General features: G+C 35.4%; 1 protein-coding gene across 2 annotated transcripts in view; it reads right to left on the reverse strand.

The window, feature by feature from the left end:
* Window positions 1-8,985: 8,985 nt before the first annotated feature.
* Window positions 8,986-27,012, reverse strand: part of DCN (decorin) — a 35,274-nt gene continuing 17,247 nt past the window's right edge. For both annotated transcript variants that reach the window (XM_082350453.1, XM_082350454.1), the window contains exons 4-8: window positions 23,204-23,417; window positions 22,276-22,389; window positions 17,872-17,965; window positions 14,381-14,519; window positions 8,986-9,259 (exon numbers count right to left, since the gene is read on the reverse strand). In XM_082350453.1, the coding sequence (XP_082206579.1) occupies window positions 9,065-9,259; window positions 14,381-14,519; window positions 17,872-17,965; window positions 22,276-22,389; window positions 23,204-23,417 (756 nt within the window). In that variant the 3' untranslated portion in view covers window positions 8,986-9,064. The remainder of the gene's footprint in view (window positions 9,260-14,380; window positions 14,520-17,871; window positions 17,966-22,275; window positions 22,390-23,203; window positions 23,418-27,012) is intronic.

Raw genomic sequence — 27,012 nt, forward strand, 5'->3', positions numbered from 1 at the left:
CTCAGAAAAAGCTTTGTGAGTTGTAGGTGGCCTGGTATTTCTCACAGTGTTCCAGATGTTTTTCCTGAAGTCAAAGACAGCCACAGGAAATTTGTTTAGCATTATAATTTTTAATCATGAACAGGGACACAATACTTTTGACTTTCATTTCCTCTCAGAATCTTCTCAGGTATTACCATTTCATTCAGTTTTAAAGTTGATTGAAATAATATCTCACTTTCACATCCCACTGTTATTAACTACCGGAAATCAAATATACATTTTTTTGTTTTTATTTTCTCCAGACCTAGCATAGTTCCTGTCATATTCTATGTCCTCAATAAATGTGTGAATTAAATAAATACATGAATGAATGATCAAATTAAGTAGAATTTTACTTTTTCTCTTATGAGCATGTTAAGATTACAAGAAGTTACCCCCTCCATACACACCCCCCCACATACATGGTTTTGTGAGAAGATAAGAAAAAGTAAATTATTTCAAGAGAAATGTTTTATATTTTTTTACGTATCAATGCCAGATCAGGTGACCTCGTGGATTCTTCATAAACTAGTGATCAATAGAATTTATAACAGAATTGTCTATGCTGGAATTCCATGAAATGATGATCAGCTATGGAATTTATACGTGTTTCCGTGGTTTTCTAGTTAAATGTGTTGGTACAGTGCCTGAGGCCCCCCCGAGACCTCCTGCAGTTTGAGGAATATGCTTTCTTTATGGTACAGGACTGTTTATTCACAACTGTCAAACCACCGGAAAGTTATCCATCCACATTCAAGGCAGGCACCAAGCTGCATTTTTGTTAATGTGAACCCTTGAGGGAAACAGAAACTAGACTGTGTTTTATATAATTTTTAACTCATAAGAGAAAACACAGGGATTTTTTCAAAAACAATAAAATGCTTTCTCCTCAAGAGGTTTTTATTCCCTGGTATTGTTCAAGCAAGGACTGTTTTGGAAATGCTGACAGGATCTTAGCAAAGGCATCCAGAGGGAAACATATAATATGTTTATTTATCTTAGAAACCACAAGAACATTGCAAAAGGCCAGAATTGGCCCTGTAAAATGTGTTGCTAACATTAGAGTATGACTGCTTAGTTTCGATAAAGTCAAGTCATTTCTGTGCTGATAAAGGAGGGCAATCTATACTCTGACATCTCCCAAACTTATGTCTACAGCCCAACCCTCACCCTGAGCTCCAGACTCCTAGATCAAGAGCCTCTTTTATACCTCCTCATAGAAACTGAATAGGCACCTTAAAAGGAACAAATCCAAAACCAGACTTCTGATTTCAGCACTCTCCACCACAGCCTCCTCAGTGTTTCCCAACGCAGTCAATGGTGACTTCATCCTCCCAGTGGCTCAGACTAAAATTCTTGGAGTCGTCTCTGTCCCTCTTCTTTCTCTCTCACACCCCGTTTGATCTCTCAGCCATCCTTGTCCTCTGTATTTTCAAAACACTTCCATATTGTGACCCATTCTCACCGTCTTCTCTGTTACTAGCCAGGTCAAAAACCATCATCATCTATTGTTTATTACAATCGCATCCTAAATACCCCTCCTGGGTCCATTTCTGTTTCTGGGTCCATGCAACCTGAGGTACCCTTTCATAGACATTTGAATCAAGTCATTCCCCTGCTGAAAACCCTTCAATAGCTTCCTGTCTTGCTCAGGGGAAAAGATAGTCTTTAAAATTGCCTAAAATAGTCCTACAGGATTTAGGTTCCCATTACCTCTCTGACTTCATGCCATATCTTCCCTCTCCTTTATTCATGTTACCTGTTCACATTTGATCTCTCTCTTACTAGAACCTGCCATGCATCCTCCTAACATTGGGCTCCTTTTTTGGCTTGCTTCCTTCCATCCTTCATATCTCTGCTCAGATGTCACTTTATCTGATGGTCTTTTTCTGACCATCCTATATAAAATAGCAAGTCCCATCCTCTCATGTTGCTTATTCCCTTATCCTTTTCTTTCCTCTGTTTTCTTTGTCATGCCCCGGAAGGTCTCCTCCCACTGTGATGCCTGCTGCATGAGGGTGAGACACTGTTCATCGCTCTATCTCAGCCACCAGGGCAATGTCAGACACACAGTAGGTCTTTAATAAATATGTGTTGAAAGAACAAAGTGATATGTGCTAGTAGACATGTCAGGCCTAGATAGGAGGGTTAGATTATTTTGATGTTTGAGTAGACTTAAAGATTGATTTGTGTTCCTACGTTTGTCTGTGAAGGCCTGGGAGCATGAATTTAGCCCTCATAGCCCCTACTGGAATAAGGAGCCTGGAGGGCAAGTCTCCTAACCATCAACGGCTAATCAATGGCTGGGAGTCATGCACTCAGGGGGGCATTTCATCCAGTCCTTCTCTGGTTATTGTGAACTGGGGGGAAATATGGACTTTCTCTTACTTCAAACTTAACTCCATTTGAAGGTTGTTTTACATTCCTGGATGTTTATGTTTGATTTTAATAAGTTTAGTGTTTTCCCTCTCTTGATTTTCCTTTGTTTTCCACTGTTACGGTTTGTAGTGTAAAACTGACAGTCTTTCGCAGACCTGTGACTTGAAGCAACTGTGACAGATGGTGCACTAGAATATATAAACAGATCTCTTAAAAGAAATTACTTAGCAATAAGTGTGGGAATTAAAAAATGAGCAGCAAAATCAGAAATGAAATAACTCAGCCACCTGTAACACTTGTTCTGCAGGAGATGAGAGTCTGAAGGGCAATGAAGTCTTGTAAAGAGTTAACAGTGTGCATTGAGGGGCAGTCTTAGAACAGGCCTTGCTGGAACTCTGGATGAATGAGAAAGTGTTGTGTATACATTTTTAGTTTTTAGTTTACTTAAGGGATCAGGCATCTCTTTGTTTGCCTGGAAGATAAGGGAATAAGATCCTGCATCTGCAGCTGCAATAAACCGTGGAATGAGGAATTGTATTATGGAGAAGGGGGAAGGAAAAAAGAAAAGGAAGGTATGGGGAGGATTCAGTAAAATGAGTGAACCGGGAAAAAAAGCGGACACCCAGGTTACGCCTGATTTATGTGATGAGAATGACATAGTAACTTTCATTGCCAGATCAAGGTCATTGAAGAGGAATGCATGAAAAGAACATAAATGCTGTGTTCTGGAAAATTTGGGTCACTTGAATATGGTAAGATGACAGCTCTTAAGACCAAAACGTGTACAGCCTAGGCTAGCTTGAATGTATGAAGGGGGCTTACCCAGCCACAAAGGGTCAGGGCCAAACTCATACTTTCCAACCTGTTATGTAAACCACACACAGTCAAACAAAAGTGTTAATAAAAAGGAAAACAAAAAATAAATAAGCATTCTAATAAAGATAAAAAGAAAGTGAGTGTTAATGGCTGAATTATGTCCCCTCAAAAGATAGGTTCAAGATCTAACCCCTAGTACCTGTGAGTGTGACCTTGGCAGATGTAATCAAGTTAAGACGAGGTCATACTGAATTGGAGTAGGGCTTAATCCGATACAACTGCTGTCCTTATAAAAGAGGAGAAAAGACAGACACACAAGAGAAGGAGGCCATGTGGAGACGGAGGCAGAGATTAGAGTTATGCTGCCTCAAACCAAGAACATCTGGAGCTACCTGGAACCTAGAAGCAGCATGGAGGTGTCTCCCTTGGAGCCTTCGGAGGGAGCATGGCCCTGCCAACACCTTGATCTTGGACTTCTAGCCTCCAGAACTGTGAGAGAATAAATTCCTGTTATTTTAAGCCAGCCAGTTTGTGGTACTTTGTTACAGCAGCACTACAACACTAATACAGTGGGTGGCAGGGGGGCAGGGGAGGTTGTTCACAGGGGCCAAGCAGTGGGAGACAAGAGACAGACATGGTCCAATAGGAAATGAGAGGACTCTATTGCTTTGTTCCTCAAAGTACAGACCAAGGAACAGCAACATTCCTGGGAGCTTTTTGAAATGCACAATCTCAGACCCCACCCTAGACTTGAGACATAATTTCCCTTGAGATGATTGCAGCCCAAACTATGCAGCCTGGGGGAAAAACAGCAACAGCAATCAACATATTTAAACCCTTTTCATGTATTAGGCTCTGATCTGAGAGTTATACTCTAAGTTAACCCACTTAATTCACACACCAATCTATAAGGTATGCACTATTATTATTCCCATTTCACAGACAGGGAAATGAGTCACAGAAAGGTAAAGTAACTCTTCTAAGTAGGCGAATAGCAAATGTTGAAGTCAAGGAAATGAGCCGCATTTATCTTTATTTCAAAAGAAAAATATACAAGAAAGAAGTTGTGCTGATACCTAAGAGTGGGATGCTGAAGGGTTAGTCCTCTCTCTCCTATGGATCTGAACAAAATTAGAAACAGTTTTCCTGCTGGAAAAGGTGTGTTGGAGTATCTACCTTGCAGAGGAAAGTCCAAAATCTTCCCCATCGTTCTATCTCTATCCATCCCTCACCCAGCTGTAGATTAAGAAGCAGGGTAGCTGCACTTCTTCCCCTACAAGAGGAAGACTAGAGAGGAGAGTGCAGCATTCAAGGTCCAGCTCTGAAAAAATTGTCTAGAGATGACGTAGACCTTGAACGCCAACTGCCTTCCCATAGAGATTACCATTTCACTGTAGTCATGAGAGTGGGATCTCTTGAGAGGTGTGAGACGGAAGAAGAAGAAAGACATTTCCTCCCTCCTATTGAAGGTTCTGGGGAATTGATATTTTGTGGGCCAGCAAGACTGTGGAAAAAGAAAAAAAGGCCACTTCTGCTAATATTATCCTCAGCTCCGTGTATATCAAATGTACATACAAACCACTGCTTCTGCTTCAGAAGAAAGTAAAGGAGCAAACCCTCCTTTATGCCAGCGGATCAGAGATGATGTGCTATGTACACTTCTGAGTGGTCGAACTTAGTCTCCCCCAAATCTCCCCGTTGAACCTTCACACATTCATCAAAACCCACTTCAACCCTTACCTGCTCAGTGAAGTCTTCCATGTTCCTCTGTGCTTATTCTCCTACCCTTGGAAGATCCTCTGAACTACTGCTGTAACTTGCATATACTCCTATGATAAAATTTATCCCTCTGTATTTCTATTGTTTGGTTAAATGATTGTGTCCTTTGTTAAACTCTGATCACCTTAAAGTCAAAGATGGCATCTTATTCATTCTTATATCCCCAGTGTCTGGCACAGATCTAGTAAATACTTTTCCATGAATAAAAATCCACTCTGTGCCATGAAAATCATATTTAAAGTCATTGGGAGTATTTAGAATATGATACCAACCAGTTACATATGGCTATTAACTTAAAATTCATTAAAATTAAATAAAATTTAAAAGTAAGTTCTTCAACTCTATCACATTTCTAGTGCTCCATAGCCATATTTGGCTAGTGGATACAGTACTGAACAGTATTGATATAGAACATTTTCAAAGTTGAACAGTGTTTTTGTACAATAGTTTCAATTTTTATGAACAAATTCATCTTTTTTGAAGTGTGAAAACACTGATTTGGACTGGTGGGATGCCCATTATTTTATAGCCCTGCACACTATTGCAAAGAAGATGGAAGATGCTACGGATGCTCAGTGATTCCTCATTGTTGGGCACATTCTTTTCTAAAGTAGCAGAAAGCAACACACTGAAGTGACGGAAAGTTTGCCTTTCTTACTTACAGGCTGTGTATCCATGGGAAAATTACTTGACCTCTCTGTGGCTCCATCTGCTCATCTGTAAAAGGGATAGTAAATAACCATACAGAGCCCACAGGGCTGTTGTAAACATTAAATAAGATACTTTATATACAGTTAAGACATAGTATTCAATAAATAATAGTGATTATCTTTATGGCACCTGCTCCTCAACACTCTAACCTATTAACACAATGCGGAGGAACTGCTGAGAACCATGGATAGATTCCCTTCATAATCTTTAAGACTATCACCTTTGGTCTTGACATGCTATGAATTGCATAAACTGTTGTATAAGCAAGGGCTGACCCTAACTGGATCAGGGCTATGATTCTGACTCTGCATTTCCTATATCTCAATTTCATCATCTGTGAAATGGAAATAGTACATTCTTATGGAATTTTTGTGATAAGTAGACATGGTCCAAAAAGAGCCAAACACAGAAGCTGGCAATTTGTTGTATGCATTGAGTAAACTCCAGAAATAAATATCTATTGTTGCTACTGTTGTTGTTGTTGTTGTTTTTATCTTTCTACCAGGAGTTATCTCATGTCTGCAATATATTCAGTGCTAGTTTATTGAATGAATGAATGAATGAACAAATGAATGAATAGAGTATGTTAAAGCAATAAGTAGCATTTTCCAGTTATTGGCTGATAATAGACTATGAATAAATATCACTAACATGCTCACTGCATAATTAAATAGCTCATACAGAGTTTTGTACATTCCAGGCAGTAACTGGTATGAGGAGAATATGACTTTAACTGCAACAGTTTAGAGCTCTGTGCTCTGACTCTCATGATTCTTTTTTTTTTTTTAGTTTATTTTTTAATTAATTTATTTTATTTTGGGCTGTATTGTGTCTTCGTTGTGGTGTGCGCGCTTCTCACTGCGGTGGCTTCTCTTGTTTCAGAGCTCGGGTTCTAGGCACGCGGCTCAGTAGTTGTGGCACGTGGGCTTCAGTAGTTGTGGCTCACGGGCTCTAGAGCGCAGGCTCAGTAGCTGTGGTGCACGGGCTTAGTTGCTCCGCGGTATGTGGGATCTTCCCAGACCAGGGCTCGAACCCGTGTCCCCTGCATTGGCAGGCGGATTCTTAACCACTGCGCCACCAGGGAAGCCCTCTTATGATTCTCATAATTATCCAAATATTATTTTGGTTTTCTGCCAAATTTATGTACAATACATAATTGACTGCATCTTCTGTTTACTCTTCGATTTTTAATACTAACCGTATTTCTTTCAATAAGTAAACTCTGCTTTAGTCAGAGCCATTATAAAAACAGTCTGCTGTTTCATAATGGGAAACCAGATTTAGCTAATCATTTGACAAAGTTTCATCAAATATTTTTGTATTCATTAGCATCTCTGATCAATGCAGAAAAGTCTAAAATAATCGGGGTCATAAAAAGTGCCTGGGATGACAAACGATGTAAATGTAATGCTTAGCTGAGGCTGGTGGAATTTGTTCAATCATCCTACGGATACTGTTATAGTGTTTGGGCTAGTTATTCTTTGAGTGTCCTGACCAGATCCATTCCCCTCCCTTCTCTGCTCTGCCCCAGGAGGAGGCTTAATCTTCCTGGTTTTCTTGATGGTTACCTTCCCTTTTAGGTTTGATCAGTGAAAGGATGTGAAGTAGAAGGAAAGAAAGGTTGATACCCTGCTTCAGTACTTCACCTCTGGTGGATGTTGCAATCCCTCCAGGGACATGGCTGCTTGGGCATGGAAACCTTCCATGGGTGTCCTCTCACTTAGCTCCAGAAACTCAATTTCTTCTGCTGTCCATTTAGCCACATGGGTGAGAATGCCTTTCCTCCATTGCCCATTCCTAGGTGCCTCACCATCCCTAATTTCATGCCATAAACTCTGCACACACTCTAAAATAGTCCCTTCATTAAATTATCCTCATTTAAATTCTCTGGGGTAAATTCTGTTTTCTACCAGACCCTGACTTGTACAAAGGTTAAAAGAGAAAGCTCTATTGCCAGGTATTTAACTATAGGAAAGTTATTAAACTTCTCCTAACTTCAGTTTACTTTTCTACAAAATGGGAATAACAACAGTATTTACTCATTTACTCTATAGGGTTGTGAAATTTGTATGTAATAATGAGAGAGAATCTCATGACTTTTCCTGAAATTTTGTGTTAATATGCTTTTGTGTGTGGGTAAATGATGGAGGAGATTCATATTTTGCAACCATACATGAAGCCAGCCTGAAAATGTAATGAAGGAAGGCAAAGCTGAAAGAATTGCAGAGAAACTCCTCTAGAGGCTCATCTAATAGCAGGACTGTTTTGTATTTCCCTTTATCGTTACCAGTTTGGATCTGGGTCTCAGTATTTACAATCAGAAAACACCCAAGGTTATAAAAGTAATAAACTGTTTTCTCATGTTTACTTATTAGATGGTGATAGCATAAATGTATTTTTTGATAAATATTTACTCTTGGTAAATCAGCCCATTCCCCAGGCTTGTTGAATGGTCTGCTTTGATAGCTATTTCTAAATCCTGCAGAAAAAAAAATTTAAAATCGAAGGTTTAACTAAATGCAGGAAATATTTCTAATACATCTAGTAAGTACAGAAATGCTCAGCCTGATTACACACATAATAGTTTTAAAATTGATTTAGTATTTAGTAACTGAAAATATTGGTTTTTTAGACCAATAAGAGAAAGTCAGTTTTAGTGCCTTATCAGCTTAATACTGAATATAGATAAAGTGAGTTATAATGCGCAAATGTCAAAGGACAGAGGTAGAATACACACCTAAGAACTTGAAAAGGTGTGCTGTTTTTATCAAGAAAGCAATGTTTACTCTCTTCAGAAAATTGAGGTTAGGGAAGATTTACAATTACGCTTTTATACAATAGTAATTTAAAATGTACTTGTGAATTTATTTTTTTCAAAATAATGACATTAGCAAAATTTTTACATAGCCTGTATTGAATTTACACACTCAAATGAGGCTTCATCAGTAATAATGGGGATGAATACATTATTGCTAGACTATGTCAAAGGCGCTAACCCCCCTATGAGTTACAGAAGATTGATACCATTTTTATTTGATTTCTTCTGGAAATTAAAAGCTCTACTAAATTGTTTACTCCAAATTTTACATTTAGTGAAATAAGAATATCTGCAATAGCTCAGTTAACATCAATAATAAACTTCAAAAAAGGATTCTGAAAATGGCAGGCAAAATTTTTTTTTTTATTGTAGGCAATTATTTAAACTGCATATTTGGCTTTACGCATAATAAGTCATGTGGGAAAAACATCCACATTGCAGTTAGGTTTCCAGTATCTAGCTTTCTTTTTTTTTTTTTTTTTTGAGCAGTGACATTAACGGGATTTTGCCAGGTTATAAAAACGAGGGCTTTCTTGGGAGCTACTTGTAGTTTCCGAGCTGAATGGCAGAGCGCACATAGACACATCGGAAGGTGGATGGCTGGATCTCCCAGTACTGGACTGGGTTGCTGAAAAGGCTCACCCCAGAATAAGAAGCCTTTTTGGTGTTGTATCCAGGTGGGCAGAAGTCGTTAGGGCCGATTGCAGAGATGTTGTTGTTGTGAAGGTAGACAACCTACAACCCAAAATAATGGCACATGGTTATTTTCCTCTAAATATATTGAGACCATACACATATATACTTTATTCATTTTTAGTACACTCATCCTTCAGTTTAAATACCTTAATACTTCTCAAACCAAACTTTTGATTTCTTTCTCTCTTTTTAATCTGCTTTTCCCTCCCTTAGTCTTCCTCATCTCAGTATATGGCATTTCAGTCTTTCCAGATGACTCAGGCTAAAAACATTGACATTATCTCTGACTCTCCCTGTCTCTTATACTCTCTGCCCAACCATCAACAAATCCCACTAGTGCAACCTTCAAAATGCACATATAATCCAGTTCTGCCCCATATCTACTCCTACAGTCTTATCCAAAGCCACCATTATTTCCTTCTGGATTATTGAAGTTTCCCTGATTGTTCTTCCTGCTTCCTCTTTTGCCTTCTTGAAATCTGTTCTTTCTTTCTTTCCCTTTTTCTCCCTTCCTTCCTTCCCTCCTGCGTCCCTTCCTTCCTTCCTTTCACCAATTATTTTAAAAAGTAAGCAAGTTATATCATCTTTGCCTCAATACCCCAGCAGCTTCCCATCTTATGCAGAGTAAAATCCAAAGTTCTCACAGTGGCTGACAAATCCTACATGATCTGGCATCCTTCTACTCCGAGCTCATCTCTCCTTACTGTTCAATCCAACTGCCCTAACCTACTTGTTTCTCTTCTCTAGAGGATGGTCCCTCCTCAGGTTGACACACACTGTTTCCTCCTTCTGGCATAAACTTCTCTAAGATATCTGCAAGTCTTACTGACTCATGTAATTCATTTATCCTTACCAAAGAAGTCTTTCTTGACTATCCCATTCTGCCATATTCTGTTCCAATTATATTTATTTATTTTTATTTAGCGCAATGATCACTATATAACATATTATATATATATTTGCTTTTTGTCTGTTTTCCTCCTCTAGAATAAAAGCTCTATGAGGTAGGAAACCTGTTCAGTTTTGTTCGTGACTGTATCTCCAGTATCTACTAGAACAGAGTAGGTATTCAACAAATATATGTTGAATGAATAAATGAATGAATTCATGGTTATTTCATAAATTGTGTCTACATGGAACATTATGTTTTCAGGGCAAAGATAAAATGATAGACCTTTTAATGAATTATATAAAATAAGGAAGTAATACATAGTGAAGTAAGAGAGGGTATAGAGTATTAGAATCAAAATTAAAAATCACAAACTCTAAGAAATACTTGAATGTAACTGCATTTGGAGTATATAGACCTAGAAATTTTTAACAAAAATGTATTCTATGTTACAAATTCGGCTCAATGAATATAATGTTATAGTTCATCAGAAATTTTTTCTGAAATATATTTTATGGTTATGTTTAAGATAATGGTAATTTGTTCATAGATTTTCTTAGGGAAATTAATATCAGACTTAAAAAGAATTATAGAAATGAGTTTTTATTCCCATTATTTATATGTGAATTCTGAAGAATAAGAAGTGAATTGATCATAAAACCAAGGCTAAAATATAATGCTAAGGCAATAATTTCTAAAGCAAGCTATAAAACCTATGAGGTACTCCCTTAAAATAATTGACTTGAAATATTGTTCCACCTACCAGAACACTTGCATTCATATGCTGGTGAAAAGGGTTTTGATTAAGAAAGGGTTTAGAAGGAGAACAATAGATGTATTACAAAAACAGAAACAAGGAATATTAAAATCAAAACAGTATCTGTGAGGTTCGTGTGTGTTTGTGTGTGTGTGTGTGATTCTCAAACTTTGAAAATTTCTTCTTGTCATTGACCATTCTCCATTTCTTAGAAGTGATTAACAAGAAAGGAGAGAGGTGTTTGGTGAGATTTTATGGCTAATAGTGAAAATGAGAGAAGGAAATATCAAGACATAAAGAAAGTATTAGTCTGTGTAAAAAGGAAAGTAAATTTCCAACCTGCTCTATGAGGTCAATATTTTCTTAAAGCCAAACAAAAATCATCACAAAAAAGAAAACTACAATCAAATATCTCATATATAGACAAAAAATTAACAAAATTTTAGGAAACTGTATCTCACAACATTATAAAAGGACTATTCACCATGGCCAAGACCAAGCATGATTTATCTCAAGGGTGTAAAACTTATTTAACTGGAAATCAATTAATTTTATAGAGCATATTAAAGGAATAAAGGACAAAATCACATGATCATCTCAATAGAAAAGAGAAAGCATTTGAAAAAACGCTTTCATGATAAAAATTTTCAGTAAACTAGAAATCAAAGGGAACTTTTTTAACTTGATAAAGAGCATCTACAAAAGACCTATAGCTAGCATCATGCTGAATGGCAAAAGGTTGATTGCCCTTTTAAACTAGGGACCAGGCAAAGATGTCTAATTTTATCACTTGTATTCAACATTGTACTGGAGATGCTAGCCAATGCAATGAAGTAAGGAAAAGAAATTAAAGGAATTCAGATAAAAAAGAATACTTAAAATTCTCTTTATTTACAAATTACATGATCCTGAATGTAGAATATCCAAAGGAATGCACAAAAAACTACTGCAACTAAAAACAATTTCAGCACAGCACTAGGGTAGAAGAAAGATACACAAAAATCAACTGAATTTCTATAAACTAACAACAAAAAATTCAAAAATAAAATTAAGGTAAACAATTCATTCACAATAGCATCAAAAATAATACAAAATTTAGGAACAAACTTAATAAAAAATTGTAAAACTTGCACACTAAAAATGCCAAAATATTGCTGTGAGAAAATAAAGACAAAATAGAGAGATATCCCATGTTTGTGCATTGGAAGACTCAATGTTATTACAAGGAAAATTCTCTCCTCTTGATCTATAGATTCAACACAATTCCTATCAAAGCCCTAGCAATCTATCTGAGAAGAAATGAACAAGTTGGTTCTAAAATTTGAATGGAATGCAAAGAAACAAGAATAGCCAAAATTTTGAAAAATAAGAACAACATTAGAGGGCCTTCATTTCTAATTTCTAAACATAATCAAAACCTACAGTTATCAAAAGGTATAGTACTAGCAAACAAAATGTGGTATATCCATACAATGAAATGCAATTCATCAATAAAAATGAATGAATTACTGACACATGCTACGATATGGGTGACCTAAAATTACCATGATAAGTGAAAGAAGCCAGCCACAAAAGCCACACATTGTATGATTACATTTATATGAAATGTCTAGAAAAGGCAAATCCATAGAGACAGAAAGTAGAGTAATGGTTCCCCGTGGGTGGGGATGAGATTAAGAACAACTAGAAATATATAAAAGGGATATTTTGGAGGTAATCAAAATGTTCTAAAACTGGATTGTGGTGATGGTTGAATAATTACATGATTTTGCTAAAAATAATGGGACTATATAGATATAGAAAAGAAACTAGAGTAGGTGAAACCCTACTCTAGATATAGAAAAGAAAGTAGAGTAGGTGAAACCCCTGGGACCCTCTAGAAATGCAGGTAAAATGGGTACATGGATGCCAATTAGAGATGGAAAACCAAGAGTGAGGTCCTTCTGAATGTGGGGCTCTGTGTGAATGTCCATGAGATTTGCTGATATTAAACAAAGATTTCAAAATGGCATGTTTTAGAATTTTTTCTCTGTGACCCACAATAAGACACACATTATATATTGAGCTTTAGTATATATGGATCTATGCATATGAAACAAAAATTTTATAAAATACTTACCATTACAGTGATATTTTCTATTCTATTCAACTTATTCCATCCCATCCCATGGGATGTTCCAAATGAAACTATTAAACTGATTTTATGAACTCAGTAATATGTCCAGACTAAAATTTGAAAAACAGTAATCAAGAAGATGAAAATTATTATTCTGAGATCTAAAAAAAACCCCAAACCAACCAAACAAAAAAGCCCACCACCAACAAAAACCTTAATAATGACAACGTTAGCTATTTTTATTAGGTCTTCCAAGCATCTTGGTTTTACTTGTGGCTCCAAGCTATGCTTACTCACCACTCTACCACCACCAAATACCCACTGAAAATGAATCAGCATGAAATAAAACGTCTTTAATTTCATCTTCATATGTAGAATTCTTACACTTTACTGAAAGCTAGCTAATGTAAATTGTGATATGTAAAGATAATTTGGAGTTTTTGGCACAACTCAATAAAATAAAAGAGATCAGAAATTTATTGACACTGTTGACGGCAGAGTAAAGGATAAACCCATTTTGAACCCCAAACAAAGAAGTTGAGATACTAGATTACCAAAAGGTCAACTTTATAAGACGGTTTTTTCTGTAAAAGAGTGTCAGTTTAAGACACAGTTTCTGAATCACCATGATTTAACTAAGTACCTACTGAAATTTCTGAAAGAAACAATTTAAATACAATCTTTAAAAAAACTGAAAAATTAGAAGAAATATACAAATATGTAAAATCTGTCGATGACCACATTATTTATTTTTTAAAAATATATAATTTAAATAATGTGTTTGTTTAATTTCCTCAAGGTAACAATGGAAATCTTATATTGTTATATATGAAATAACTATGATTATTTAATGTAATAAGCACACTTTACATTTATAGATTTATGGACTGTAAAGCTATATTACCATAGTGGGCCACTGAACCATATCTTCTTATCTTTAAGAATACACTATAACTTGATAATTTGTATAAAGTTAATTCAGTCAGTCACACTACTATCAATAGATAAACACTGTCTTTTGACCTATATGACATCTGCTGAAGCTAAAAGTTAAAACTACTATTTTATTCCATATCTATGCACAACAGATGGTATTATCTTTTCCAACAAGTATGTATTTGTTACACTGATCTGTGACTTGAAACTACCCTGCTTCATAAAAAAAATATTACATTCTGGAAGCAAGCATTATAGTAAGTTCAAGTCAGTAGTCCTCATTTTAAAAAAGTAATACTAATTTAAACCCATAGATTTCACAAAACCAGAATGAATATGTAGAAACATCAAAAATATCTCTGCAGAAGAATTTCTAAGCAGAGCTTCCTGCCTCCTAGCATCCCAGTAGGGAGGATTTGCTCCCTAGATATCCCTCACAATCCCTTAGTGGCATTGCATTACCTGGATGTACTTATGATCCGCCAGCCCATCAGGCACTTTGATAAGCTTGTTGTTGTTCAAATGAAGTTCCCTCAAATGAGGAGTGTTGGCCAGAGAGTCATTGTCGACAGCAGAGATGCTGTTGAAACTCAGTCCCAACCTGCAACAGAAAACAAAAATGAATGGATACACTACATGTGGATGCCTTCTTACAGGCACTGTGAGATTAATCAAGTCAATAGGAAAAGAACTTTGTTTTGTTTTGTTTTTGTACTTACTGTTACCTCTGCCTAATGTGATTTTTCCAAACTTTCTGAGTTGGATAGAGCCCATTTGTTCTTAAGGTTTCAGCTCAGAGTTACCCTCTTTAAAACTCCTCTAACAGTACCAGACTGGATACAGTGTACCCCTAGTGAATGCTCATATAGCATCCTGTTATCACCCTCTTGTAAAACTCTAGGGACTGTGTATTTGTGTGTCTTGCCTTGAGAAAAGTGACTGTCTTGTGGTATATCCAGTACTAACACAGAGCTTGATATGATCAATGAATAGCTGCTGAATTGACTGTATAATGAATACAGTGAATTCATTTGAGAGAAAAATGAAAGGAACATTATCATTTCCTGCACTTTGTAAACCAAGCAATTGTATATTTATTATGCAAATTTATTTGTTGTAAATAAAAAGTGAAAGGTTCTAATGAGTCAATAAACCTACCTGCCACAAAGGTTAACAGAATTAGCATTTTACATTTGTTTGAGTTTATCAGTGACCATCTGTTACCTGTCAGAATATGCCTGGTGCCAACATTCTTGGCCTCCTGACACTGATCTCTGAGCTATGGCCTCTAGACCCCTGATCTCTGACCCTGATCTTGGCCCCTCTGACATTTCTTATACAATGCCACTCAAGGTTTTGGGTTGTATTTTTTTTTAATTAGATGTTTAACAAGTGAGAGTCTGCAGCTGTGATGTCCCCTCACAGTAAATGGGATTCAAAAGTCAGGAGAAGTTGACTTGAAGACAAAACTGTGTACCCAACGTTCTAGGAATAAATCTCTGTCAGAACCAGGGTTCTGTCAATCCAAAAGGGCAGAGAGAGATGAGGCCACAAGGTTCTGGAAGAGAACCAGAAAGCTCCAAGGAAGAGAAAGGGGAAGAATCTATTGGATTCCTTCAAATTTAGTGAAAAAGACTCGGGCCCTTTTTGTAGGATGATTCCTGCTTGCTTTCAGCTAGTTGAGATCTTTGAGCCCTTTTGGGATTTAGATGTTGGTTTAGGTAACCAAAGTCTTCCAATTTTAATCATGACTTGGTATTTGAAATAACTGAGATTAAAGTGTACTGATTTTAGGCTATTAATAGCACAGTTGGTTTGTCTTACCTATTGATTATCAACCTGGCATCTTGTCTCATAATATTTTGTTTTTTCCCAGTCTTAAACTTTCATCTTTTGTTTCTGGTCTTTCCTTTTCTGTTTCAGAATCATGTCTCTATTTCTTATAGCACTCTAAATCCCATATCCAATTTGGGCTAATAGATTTCTTAGAATATAATAATCTTAATTATCTATTGAAGGAAACTACATTTTCAATGATTAATTTATATTCACTCATCAAATGTTTTTGAGAACCTATTATGTTAAAGACTTTTATCCTAGGCTTGTGAGGGTAGAGGAGACATGGCTCAAAAACCACCATGATTCTTTCCATCGAAGAATATTCCACCTATTAGGGGAGATGATGATATATGTGCTTAATAAGAAAAGGGAAGTTTGCCTGATTAAAACATTTTATTTTTTTTGCAGAGGGACATACAGTATTTTTTCTTCACTTGTTCCTAGTAACTAATCGGAATATTTGCGCTGCAACAACGTTCTGAGGTCAGTGGCTGCTTTTTTCTCCTTTCCTCAGTTTTGATTTTCAGCACCAAAATACCCTTCATGTTCCAAAATCAGTGAGGAGCAAGCAACATAAGGATTTGATGGTTTAATAGATGGATTTTTCTGGACTTGATTCCAAAGAGAAATGCATTTAGTCAATTCAAGAGTTGGGAAAGTTTGTTGGCCAATGAGGTATTTTCCTCTGATTTAATGAATGGAATTCAAAATCCATTTAAACAGAAATCTTCATTTCTATTGACCTTTTCAAAGTTTATTAGCTCTTTATACTTCTATGCTTCTCTTTGATACAAAGCATATGATTTTATATTAAAGAGAGGAAACTCAAAATCTCCATACCACTTTCAGTACAAAATAAACTTACTTTTCTAAAATGACACAAATATTACGACTGATTTACCATATTTAGAATTTTATACTATGGTCAATCCCAACTGCTACTTCTACTCCTCCTCTTCCTCCTCCTAATAATAATAATCCAATAATAATAGCTGTCCAAAAGACAGTTCTACACAATAAGCAATGCAACTTATCTTCCTACATTTTTCTCCAGCTAGAGAGACCTAATCAACATAGAAAGGTAGGTAATGCGTAACAGTATTTTGAAAAATATCTTCTTCATTAGAGAGTGTAATTAAAATAGCTTTAGATAAAGGATTTCTTATCATTTGAGACACCAGGGTTATATATTGCAGCTATAGTCACATGCATATGACACCTTCAGGCCTCACCTCCACTGGGTCACTGGGGGATAACCACAGAAATGGGAAAAACTGCATTATATATCCATCTGCTCTTAGGTATTTCTCAGAGACAAATGATATGCTTTATATTTATTTATCCACTATGAAATTTATATGCAAAAAAAAGGAGTGAGCCAATCTGGTACAACCCTGTGCTTCTCTGTAAGAACATTCAGCAGTATGTGTGGATCAAGAGCAGGGTGTCCCTTGAAGACAGCTGAAAGGGTCTGCCAGCACTCTTTTTTTATTGCTTCACCACATTGCAAATACAGAAAGACTGAAGTTAGGTTAGAAAGCAGGATGGGCACTAGTGATCATCTATAAGGAAAAAAAAAAAATTAAGAAGGCTCAGAAAAAATGTTTTTCAGAGTACATCAAATGTCCAGAGACATTTTAAACTCTTTAGAGGATAGGAATTAGAGAATCTCATGATAACTATTCTGTACTGTAGTGTGAGATGCCCAATATTCCCATGTCTGGTAGCTTTCATTTTAATACATTTTCAAATTCTGGATACTATGTTATAATTTACTTAGCCTTCTGTTTCATACAATCAAGTTAGAACAGATTGAATGAATATACTGATTTAATCAAATATCTTATACATATGATATATCTAAATTAATCTAAAAATAATATGGTATTCATAAAAAATAAGGGTGATTTTGGTGGGGTTATGATAAGAACACTATTTCATTAGTTTTTTTTAATATTAATAATTGGGCAAGCTGAAATTTGAGGTTTGTAGAAACAACAACAAAAAATGTGGTTTAGGCAAAAAAATCAATCATCATGTTTCTAATTCTGAGCATATAGGCACAATATACCTAGCCATTTTACTGATAGAATGTTATGAAAGAATATTATTACTTAGCCAAATTATTCAGTCCTTTCAGGCTAGCTGCATCAACTTTGGAGATTTTGTTGCCATCAAGATGTAATTCAGTAAGGGAAGGAGGAAGACCTGCAATATGGAAATATAAGAAGTTAAATTAGCAGATAAATGTAATTAGAGAATGTACAAAGACTTAATGAGAACATGTGCCATCAATTTTCCAAAAGACATACAGTTTCAAAGGATTTTCTTTGCATCTGATTCATCAGTTTTGCTTTTCATCTTTTTCCTTCATCCCTTTCATACAATAATATATGTTTTGGGAAGTAGTACAAGCCCTTTCTGCTTTTCTCCTAGATTTATTATGACAAAAACATGGACTGGGTTTACCATGTAGTAGATTTTTGTCTTAGCCACTGTCAGGATACAGTTGTAGAACTGAAGAAAAACCCTGAATCTCATTAGTTTCTTACAGCTTTGTTAATGGGCTAGCACTGCCATTGACAAAGGATAATAACTTTAAAATGAGGAGATGGGCATTTGCACCATAATAAAACAATTATGTATAAGTTCAACCTATAAACAAACTTAACCAGGTATTTTATTAATGAGCGTAATTAATAACTAACACTTATATACTGTGCTGGCTTTAGTTGTAATCAAGTTTTCCATAAAAACATCAAATGCCTCTGCAATACAGTGTGTAGCAAGAGCTAAAGCTTACTTGTTCCTTTAAAATCAAGACTGTTTCTTTATACAAGATGAGTACAGAGACCTATAATCAAGTGATCTGCCATATGTGGGGCACCTGGGGAAAAAATTTTAAATCCAAAGTATCCACTAAACCTCTGGATAGTACTTCGTGAATGGCTATGACTTCTAAAAATTTAGTAATGTAAATTTAAAAGTTTAAATCTTTTATTTTCATTTCCTCCTGCCATCTGAGGCTCTATTAGGTTTTTATACAGCTTTTTAAACGGCATATTGTTCCATTTACAAGAACAGCAACAGCTACAAAGAAAATAGCAAATTGGTTACATGTAGAACTAACATCTGCTTAGCAGATATTGAGTTGGCCAAAAAGTTCGTTCGGGTTTTTCATAAGCTGTTTCAGGAAACCCCGAACGAACTTTTTGGCCAACCCAATAGTATTGGTTGTTTGTCCATAAAGAATAAAACTGGAAAATCACAGGTTATGTTTGGTCTGAAATTTTCATTGCATCCCACTGAATTCTGTCAAGATTGTCTATTTAATGTAGAAGTTTATTCCATATTTGATTTGAAAATGACTATTAGTTTCTCAATAGTAGTATGATTTGTGTGGGAGATACTAAGGAAAGGAACTTCTACTTAATAAATGTCTGTTATGTGCTGAACACTGAGATTAGCATTTTCGTAACTTAGCTCATGTAATTTTTTTCAATGTATAAATTATTTTTCATTAACCTTGTTTCATCGATGAGGAAACAGATTCACAATTACCCATTTTGTAGGCTATCTAGCTACTAAGTGGGGAAAGTAATATGCTCCCAGATGGCCAAAGAGAGTTAAAATAGCATGCTCTTAAATGAGGGAAATGAAATAACAATGGCATTATTCTTATGAGTAAATGTCAGGAAATCAGTCACTCTTGGAATAAGGGATTTCAACCACTTGAGTCTCCTTAGAATAAATATACATGGATTTTAAAAATACTTCTATAAAGAAAGCAAGTGAGTATATAACAAAGCAATGAGTGTATGTCCTTTTTTCCCTATCACTATGAAAAGACATTAAAAAAATGTAGTGTCTCTGGAACACCAATTATCATCACATCCATCATTCTTACCTTGTTTCTAAGTGTCTTCCCTTTTGGAACATCAGTTTCCAAAAAGAAAAGTTATGGGAAGTTTGACTGTGGAAGGAAATTTTGCAATGGGATGGAGAGAGGCAAATTTATAAAGAATATCATTAGCTTTTGCCACTATAGCATTTAGCCCAAGAATCTATACTCATTACTTTTTTTTTTCTTTTCCTTTTCCATTTTTAAGATAAAATATATTGAGAGCTTACTTTGGACCAAGTACTATATATATATTACAAGTCTTATTTATTGATACATCTATTAATCCTCACAAATATCCTAGAAGATAGGTGTCACTAATACCTTCATTTTATAGGTAACAAAACTGAGGTTTTAGAGATGTGGAATAATTAGCCTGAAGTCACAGAACAGCTAAATGACTGAGTCAGGCCTCTCACCCAGGTTGGTCTAACTCCAGAGTGTGAATTTATAATCTCTCTACTCCTCCATGGACTTTTCATGTCCATCAGTGATGGGACATAATATGTGGAAATTAAGACTCTTGGAAAGTGGTGACATCCAGGCATAAGGGTCCCAGCCTAGGAAGGTAGACTCATACATGACACAGGCATAAATATTCACAGGAAGAAGGACTTAAGACGGCAGCAGAGTGAAATGGTCAAACACATGAGCTCTGATGTCAGCCCAGCACAACCCAGCTGTGCCACTTCCTAGCTCTAAGGCCTTGGTCACAATTTACTTTATCTCTTTAAGACTTATTTTCCTCATTTATAAGACAGGTGTGATAATATTACTATAAAGGATTGTTTTGAGATTCATATAACAGAAGCCATGAAAAGCATTTGGCACAAGTGCTTAATAAAACTTACTTACTATGATTTTAATATTATCAAGAGTTTAGTAAATAAAAGCAAGCTAGAGAAGATGAGAAAAGAGCACCTAGCATAGGGATAGACACATATAAGAAATCAAGTAAAACTGATCACTAAATGATGAAATGTGTTACTGAGGTATATTTAGGAGATGTAGTTAGAAGGACAGCAAAATCAAAGATTGTACTTAACGCAAATCATCTGGCAGCATCAAGTAGTGAGAAATACCTGGACTTTAAATTCTAGCTACTTTACTTCACCTCCTACAGCTCTAAGGCTTTAGGCAAAATATATATAGAAAATTATATGTATATGTATATATATAATAAAATATACTATTATAAATATAAATTAAAAATATATTTACAAATATAAAATCCTTGCACTGGGGATTAAAAAATTACTTGTTACATGTAACAAGTCAGAGACTCAACATGAAAGTACTTTGTGAACTATAAATCAATCTCCCTCCATCTATCTATCTATCTATCTATCTATCTATCTATCTATCTATCTATCATCTGCACCAGTAGTTGCTATTAATGGGCATCAAAAACATACTTTGTAGCAAAAAGACTGTGGAGAGGGCAAGGGGTAGTAAGGAACCATTCTATGGACTCTGTACTCTCTAGACTTGAAGTTTCTGTGGAAGCACAGTAAAGGGAAATTGTTTTCTGTGGGCAAGTACCTATATTTTCTACCCAGTTCAAGAACAAGATATCTAAGTTGAGGAAGGGCCAGACTAAGGGGAATATTTGAGAATACAGAGGCAGTTTTGTGAGACTGAAAAACCTGGGACCAGAAAAATGTAAAACTTAGAGAAACTTATTTTTGGTGATTTGATGCCTTCTCTGTCACAAAGATTGGCTTATGTGCCTCTCCTGGCTAAGCCCTAGCATGATGAGCTTACCCCTGTGACTGTATGATGTTTGCTGTTTATTTGCCTGTCTTTGTTCTATGCAATAAGATCCTTGAAGGCAGGTCTACATCCTATTCACTGCCCTGTCTCCAGTGTTTGTACTTTGCCTAGGCAAAAGGAGTGTTTAAAACACTTTTAATGAATAATAGAAGGTAATACTAATCCACTACTTATCTACAGGCCAGATATTTCTCTAATTATTTATTTAGTTTTAAAACAACCCAATGAAGTGGATGTTAATATTATTACCACTTTACAGATTTAAAAAATGTGTCATAGATGTTGAATAACTGGTCCAAGATCGTAGAGCCAATTAGTGACAGTCTGAACTCACGCAAATGAACCCCCAAATCCACACTCTTTACAACACACACCACCACTCTTAAATAAGAATGTGACCACTGTGAGTCCTGTTATTCAGTTAGTAATGACTAGAATGTCCTAAGATGGAAAGGAATTCACTAAGGGATTAGAGACTCAAAGTAAAAATTGGCTCAATATCAGAGGTACTTCCACGTATCATTTTTTTAAACAAAGTACCACTAAAGCACTCTATTTTTTTAAATAACTGTACTTTTTTTCTTTGTTATATCACAATTCCATAATATAAAATTATTGTGTGTTAACATACATTTTATGTTAGATGTAAGAGACTTTATAGGTGAAAGAGTCTAGCCATCTCTACTGTGAGCCTAGAGGGCCCAGTGGTCAGCTAGGTTCAGTAGAAACACTTCGAGGGATAGAGAATGGCCACTTGAGTCACCATTCAAATTTCCAAAACCATTTTTTAGTGTCAAAGCCTTTGGATTTAGATATTCAAATTGCTTTGGAGAATTTTCGTCACCTTGAGGGATGGTGGTTATATTGGTGTCAGCAATGCGGATGTAGGAGAGCTTCTTCATTCCCTGGAAGGCTCCATTTTCAATGCCTGAGCTCTTCAGAGGGTTGGTGCCAAGTTCTACAAATGCAATAAGTGCAAAGCTTTTAGAGGACAATTTGAGGATATTGCAAGTCAGAGTAGTGTCTGTTCAACAAGAAGAAATTTGGGTTAATAACAACTTGCCTGAAAAACAAAAGAGAAATTAAAGGACATGCTTCTCAAAGCGATAGCAAATGGGGTAAAAATGTCCCTTATTAAAACAATCAAAAAACGAACAACAACAAAAAACCCCAAAGATTTATGAAAAAGCAATAGTAGCAAAAACGATAACAACAAAATTATTTAAGGTCCATACACAGGTCTGCCTAGAAGTCAACAAAAGTGTTTACAAATCACACTTATTACGGGGCAATTACTTTACTAAGATATATTAAAATGTCGTTAAAATAATTTGAATCTAGGATTTTTTAAGCCAATTATAATATTACAAATATTTTACCGCACATAGAGAAAAGCTTTAGAACACATTTTTTTAAAGCAAGTGATTTATAGATGTTCAGACTAGAACAAATTCCCATAACAGAAAGGTGGCCTCCAAATATCTCTAAAAAGCACTACTTAATTCCATCCTGTACCTTGGGCATGCGGCAGCTAGTGTAGCATCGGCCCTAGAGCTTTCTTCCACGTTCTCAGATCCTCAAGGACAAGAATAAAAACGTCTTAAGGCACAGATTCAAAATCCCATTTCTCCTGGCCCGGCTACTGTTATTTCTATAGTATTAAGACATGTAAGTTCTAGCTAATTTACCTTCCTGTAGCTAAAGCTTACTTGTAATCTCTTAAGGTGAACCTTGAATCCTGCCTGGTCTTAGAGTTATAAGAATATCTGTACCTACGACAATCAACTGGTTCAATCCAGTGAGCACAGACTTTCGCACTTTGGTGATCTCGTTCTCATGGACACGCAGCTCCTGAAGAGTTTTGGGCATTTTCTCTGGCAATTCCTTCAGTTGATTCTTGGACAGATAAAGTCGTTCCAATTTCACCAAAGGTGCAAATGCCCCAGGGCTGATTTTGCTAATTTTGTTGTTGATAAGAATCAACGTCTGTAGACAGTGAACAAAAGCAACATCTTAATTCCAAAACCTTCCACACATAAATATGTATGTAAAGCAAGTGTGTGGTTTATTCGTTCCATTCATGGGACTAGCAGAGAAATCTGCAAAATTAGAAGAAATCAGAAAAAAATTAAACCGATCTGATTCCTTTACTTGAAAACATATGAGGACCTGAACATCAGGAGTAAAGGGGAGAGAAATTTGATAAAATACAGATTATAGATAGATAGATAGAGATAGAGATATTTAATTTTTAAACAATAAATACTCCAAAATATTGAAACTACTAGAGTGACCTGAAAAGAATCGTGTGCCACAGGCATCCATTCTCCAATCAGCTTTTCAACCTAAAAGTCCATCTTCATTGGCTGTTGTCATGGATTCCACTACAAAAGGGTGGTACTAATTTATAATATCACCAACAATGCAAGAGAGTAAAATTTTCTTGCAGCCTCACAGAGTTAGATATAATCGCCTTCCAAAAGTTTGCCAAATTAGCACATTATGTTGTAGCTCATTGCTTTACTTTGCATTTCCTTGTCACTTGAGAGGTTAAACAAATTTCTTTTTTTATTTTGCTACCATTTATTGTTTGGAGGAAATGGATTGCTTGCTCACAAAACTTCGCATTTTTCTTAAGTTTTAGTGTATTTTAATAACTGGTTTACAGAATAAAGGTATAGATAATACGATATGCAGAGACAATATATTTTTCTTCTGTTTTTGCCCTTTTTACATATAAGGGTTTTATGTAGTCAAATATGTTATTTTTGGGGTAATTTAAAAATGTTTCTGAGTTCCATTCATATAGGAAGTTACTTGTAATCCATTATTGTTATACTATAGATATTGCTACACCTACTTTTGGACTACCTCATTCTCTTCCAATGATCTATATGTATACAGAACAACACTGATATTATTTTAAGTCAATTTATCAATTAATCCTAAGGAATTTAGGATAATTTTATCAAGGTTTAAGAAACCTGTATTTTCAATTGTAGCACATTTTTAGGAGCATATGAAAATGGAGAGGGGTGAAATAGGAACTAGAGTAATAGAACAGTGAGAGCTTTCTGTCTCAGAAATGCAGGACTACTTTCTGAAGGTAACAGCTGGTTTAATGACCCATGTACATCCTCATATAGTTCACATTATTTGACTAATTAAAACTTATTACAAGTAACATAATCTTTTAACTAATCCTAACAGGTACATTGGTTGATTAAAACAAAATCCGAGGAAATTTCAAAGACTATTACAGAAAGTTCAAAAACCCATGAGGGTTAAAGTCATAGGAAATTGATATTAACAAGCAAAATGTCCAGAAGATCAGTAAAAGCCAGAGCTAGAGGAGAGAAGAGAGCACTTGCATCATTAAAAGGCAGCCACAATGGTGGATGCTTAATTATAAAGGCAAAGGCCATCCTTAATTGCCACCCATGGAAGAAAATTCTGAAAGACTGATACAATTAAATGAATTAAACGTGGTCTGAAAATCTGTCTTATCTTACATTAAATGTTAAAACCTATTATGAAGAATCAACCTGATTCTTGATGTGTTATCTGCAATTTCAGGTATTAAAATATTACTTCTTTTCCTAGATAATAACTAGACAATGTCTCTACTGGTGAGTATGCTGTAGTAATAATAACTGCTGCTAAATTTTGGGGTGGTGTGACATTTGTTCCCAATTATTCAGTAAAGTAGAAACTATAATAACACCTACAGGAGGCTGTTGTTAGGATGAAAAAATGATCATGCATATAGTCTGCTTCTTTGGAAAGCACCTTTCAAATGGCATTGTTGGTTGAAAGGTCTAGTCCAGCAAAAAGCATCTCCACTTTCAGAATAAAATAAATGTGAAAAATGAATCAACCATACAAATTTTGGTCATCATGATGTAAAATGTTAAGATATATGTAAATTAGAGCTTCATCTAAAACAGATCCATATGTGAAAAAAGATACTCATGTATATACAGTACTGCTAAAGATGGTTAATGTTAGTTTCATACACAGGGAAATGTATTGAAGAAAGCATAGTTATAATATTATAACAGGCAATGGAAAGATGTCAACATGGGAAAAAACTGACTAATTACATTGGCCAATGACAAAATAGAGAAAGAATCAAAGGTGAACCGCAGATATTCTTCAGGAGATCAACTGATGAAGAAAAGAATCACAAGCAGAAATGGATTATCATTAGTTAGGTAAGAGGCCGAGAGAAGTCGAATTGGGAGAGACCTTGTTGCTCAAGGGTCAGGAAATGCCTTGAGTACTATTTAACCTGAAATTGAAGCCCAGGCTCAAAAAATCAGGACTGCCTACTTCTCTGGTAACTAAAGAAAAGTGATCTAGCCTGGTAGGTAGGGGAGAGGTGACGAAAAAAGTGAGTGACAATAGAAATAGAGTGGAAGGAGGAGTAAAAGCATTTTTACCACCTTCATCAAAGAAAGTGGTCAAAAGGTATAAACTTACAGTTATAAGACAAATAAGTACTGGGGATGTAATGTACAACACGATGACTATAGTTAACACTGCTGTGTGGTATACCTGAATATTGCTAAGAGAATAAATCCTAAAAGTTCTTGTCACAAGGAAAACATTTGTTTTTCTTTTTTTTTTTAATATCTGTATGAGATGATGGATATTAATTAAACTTATTATGGTAATCATTTTGCAATATATGTATGTCAAGTCATTATACTGTACTCCTTGAAGTTATATAGTGCTGTATATCAATTATATTTCAATAAAACTGAAAAAAAATGTTGAAACCCGACTTAATAGTATGTACAATTTTCTCCAAAGCCATTTATGTAGGGCTCACACTGTACCAGGTGTTGTTTAAGGGATTTTATTGTTACTATCATATTTACAGGCAATTTATAAGTGCACAGACTCAAGCCAGACTGTTCCCGAGTTTGGATCTCAAACTCTGGCTCTTATTTGTTGTGTGACAGTAAGCAAGTAACATAACCTCACTGTGCCTGAGTATCCTCATCTGTATTAAAGGTGTTCTCAAGAGTGTCTACCTCATTGGAATAGTTACAAGAATTAAATAAGTTAATGTATACAAGATATTAAGAACAGTGCCTAGTATATAGTAATGGCTAAAGAAGGGTTTGCTATTATTCAATCTTTGACAATTTTTGTTTATTTTTAATTAAAAATTTTTAAAATTAGATTTATTAAGTTTTAATTCAAAGGAAATATATTGAATGCTGATATTATTATACTGAATTTTCCATTACTTTATAGAATAATTATGTATTTTTTTCTGCTATATATAAGTATACAACTACTCTTAAGCAATATATACTGCTCATAGTGAGGCACGGTTGTAAATTAATAAAATTATTGAGAAAAAGGCAACATTTTTCTGTTAAATCCTTTCTATTTTAATCCTTGGTAAATTTTTATTTCTCTCCCTTCTCATTCAAGGGTGGCTTTCCTGGCTGAAATTATGATGTTTATTTGCATAATAACAGGGATAAAAATGATTATGAATGAAAGAGTAAGAGAAAAATAGCTGTTTAACATCCTCTAAATGGTTAGAAGCTCTAATAAACTCAGT

The sequence above is a fragment of the Balaenoptera borealis genome, assembly GCF_965194805.1.
Source record: "Balaenoptera borealis genome assembly, chromosome: 13".
Lineage (NCBI taxonomy): Eukaryota > Metazoa > Chordata > Mammalia > Artiodactyla > Balaenopteridae > Balaenoptera > Balaenoptera borealis.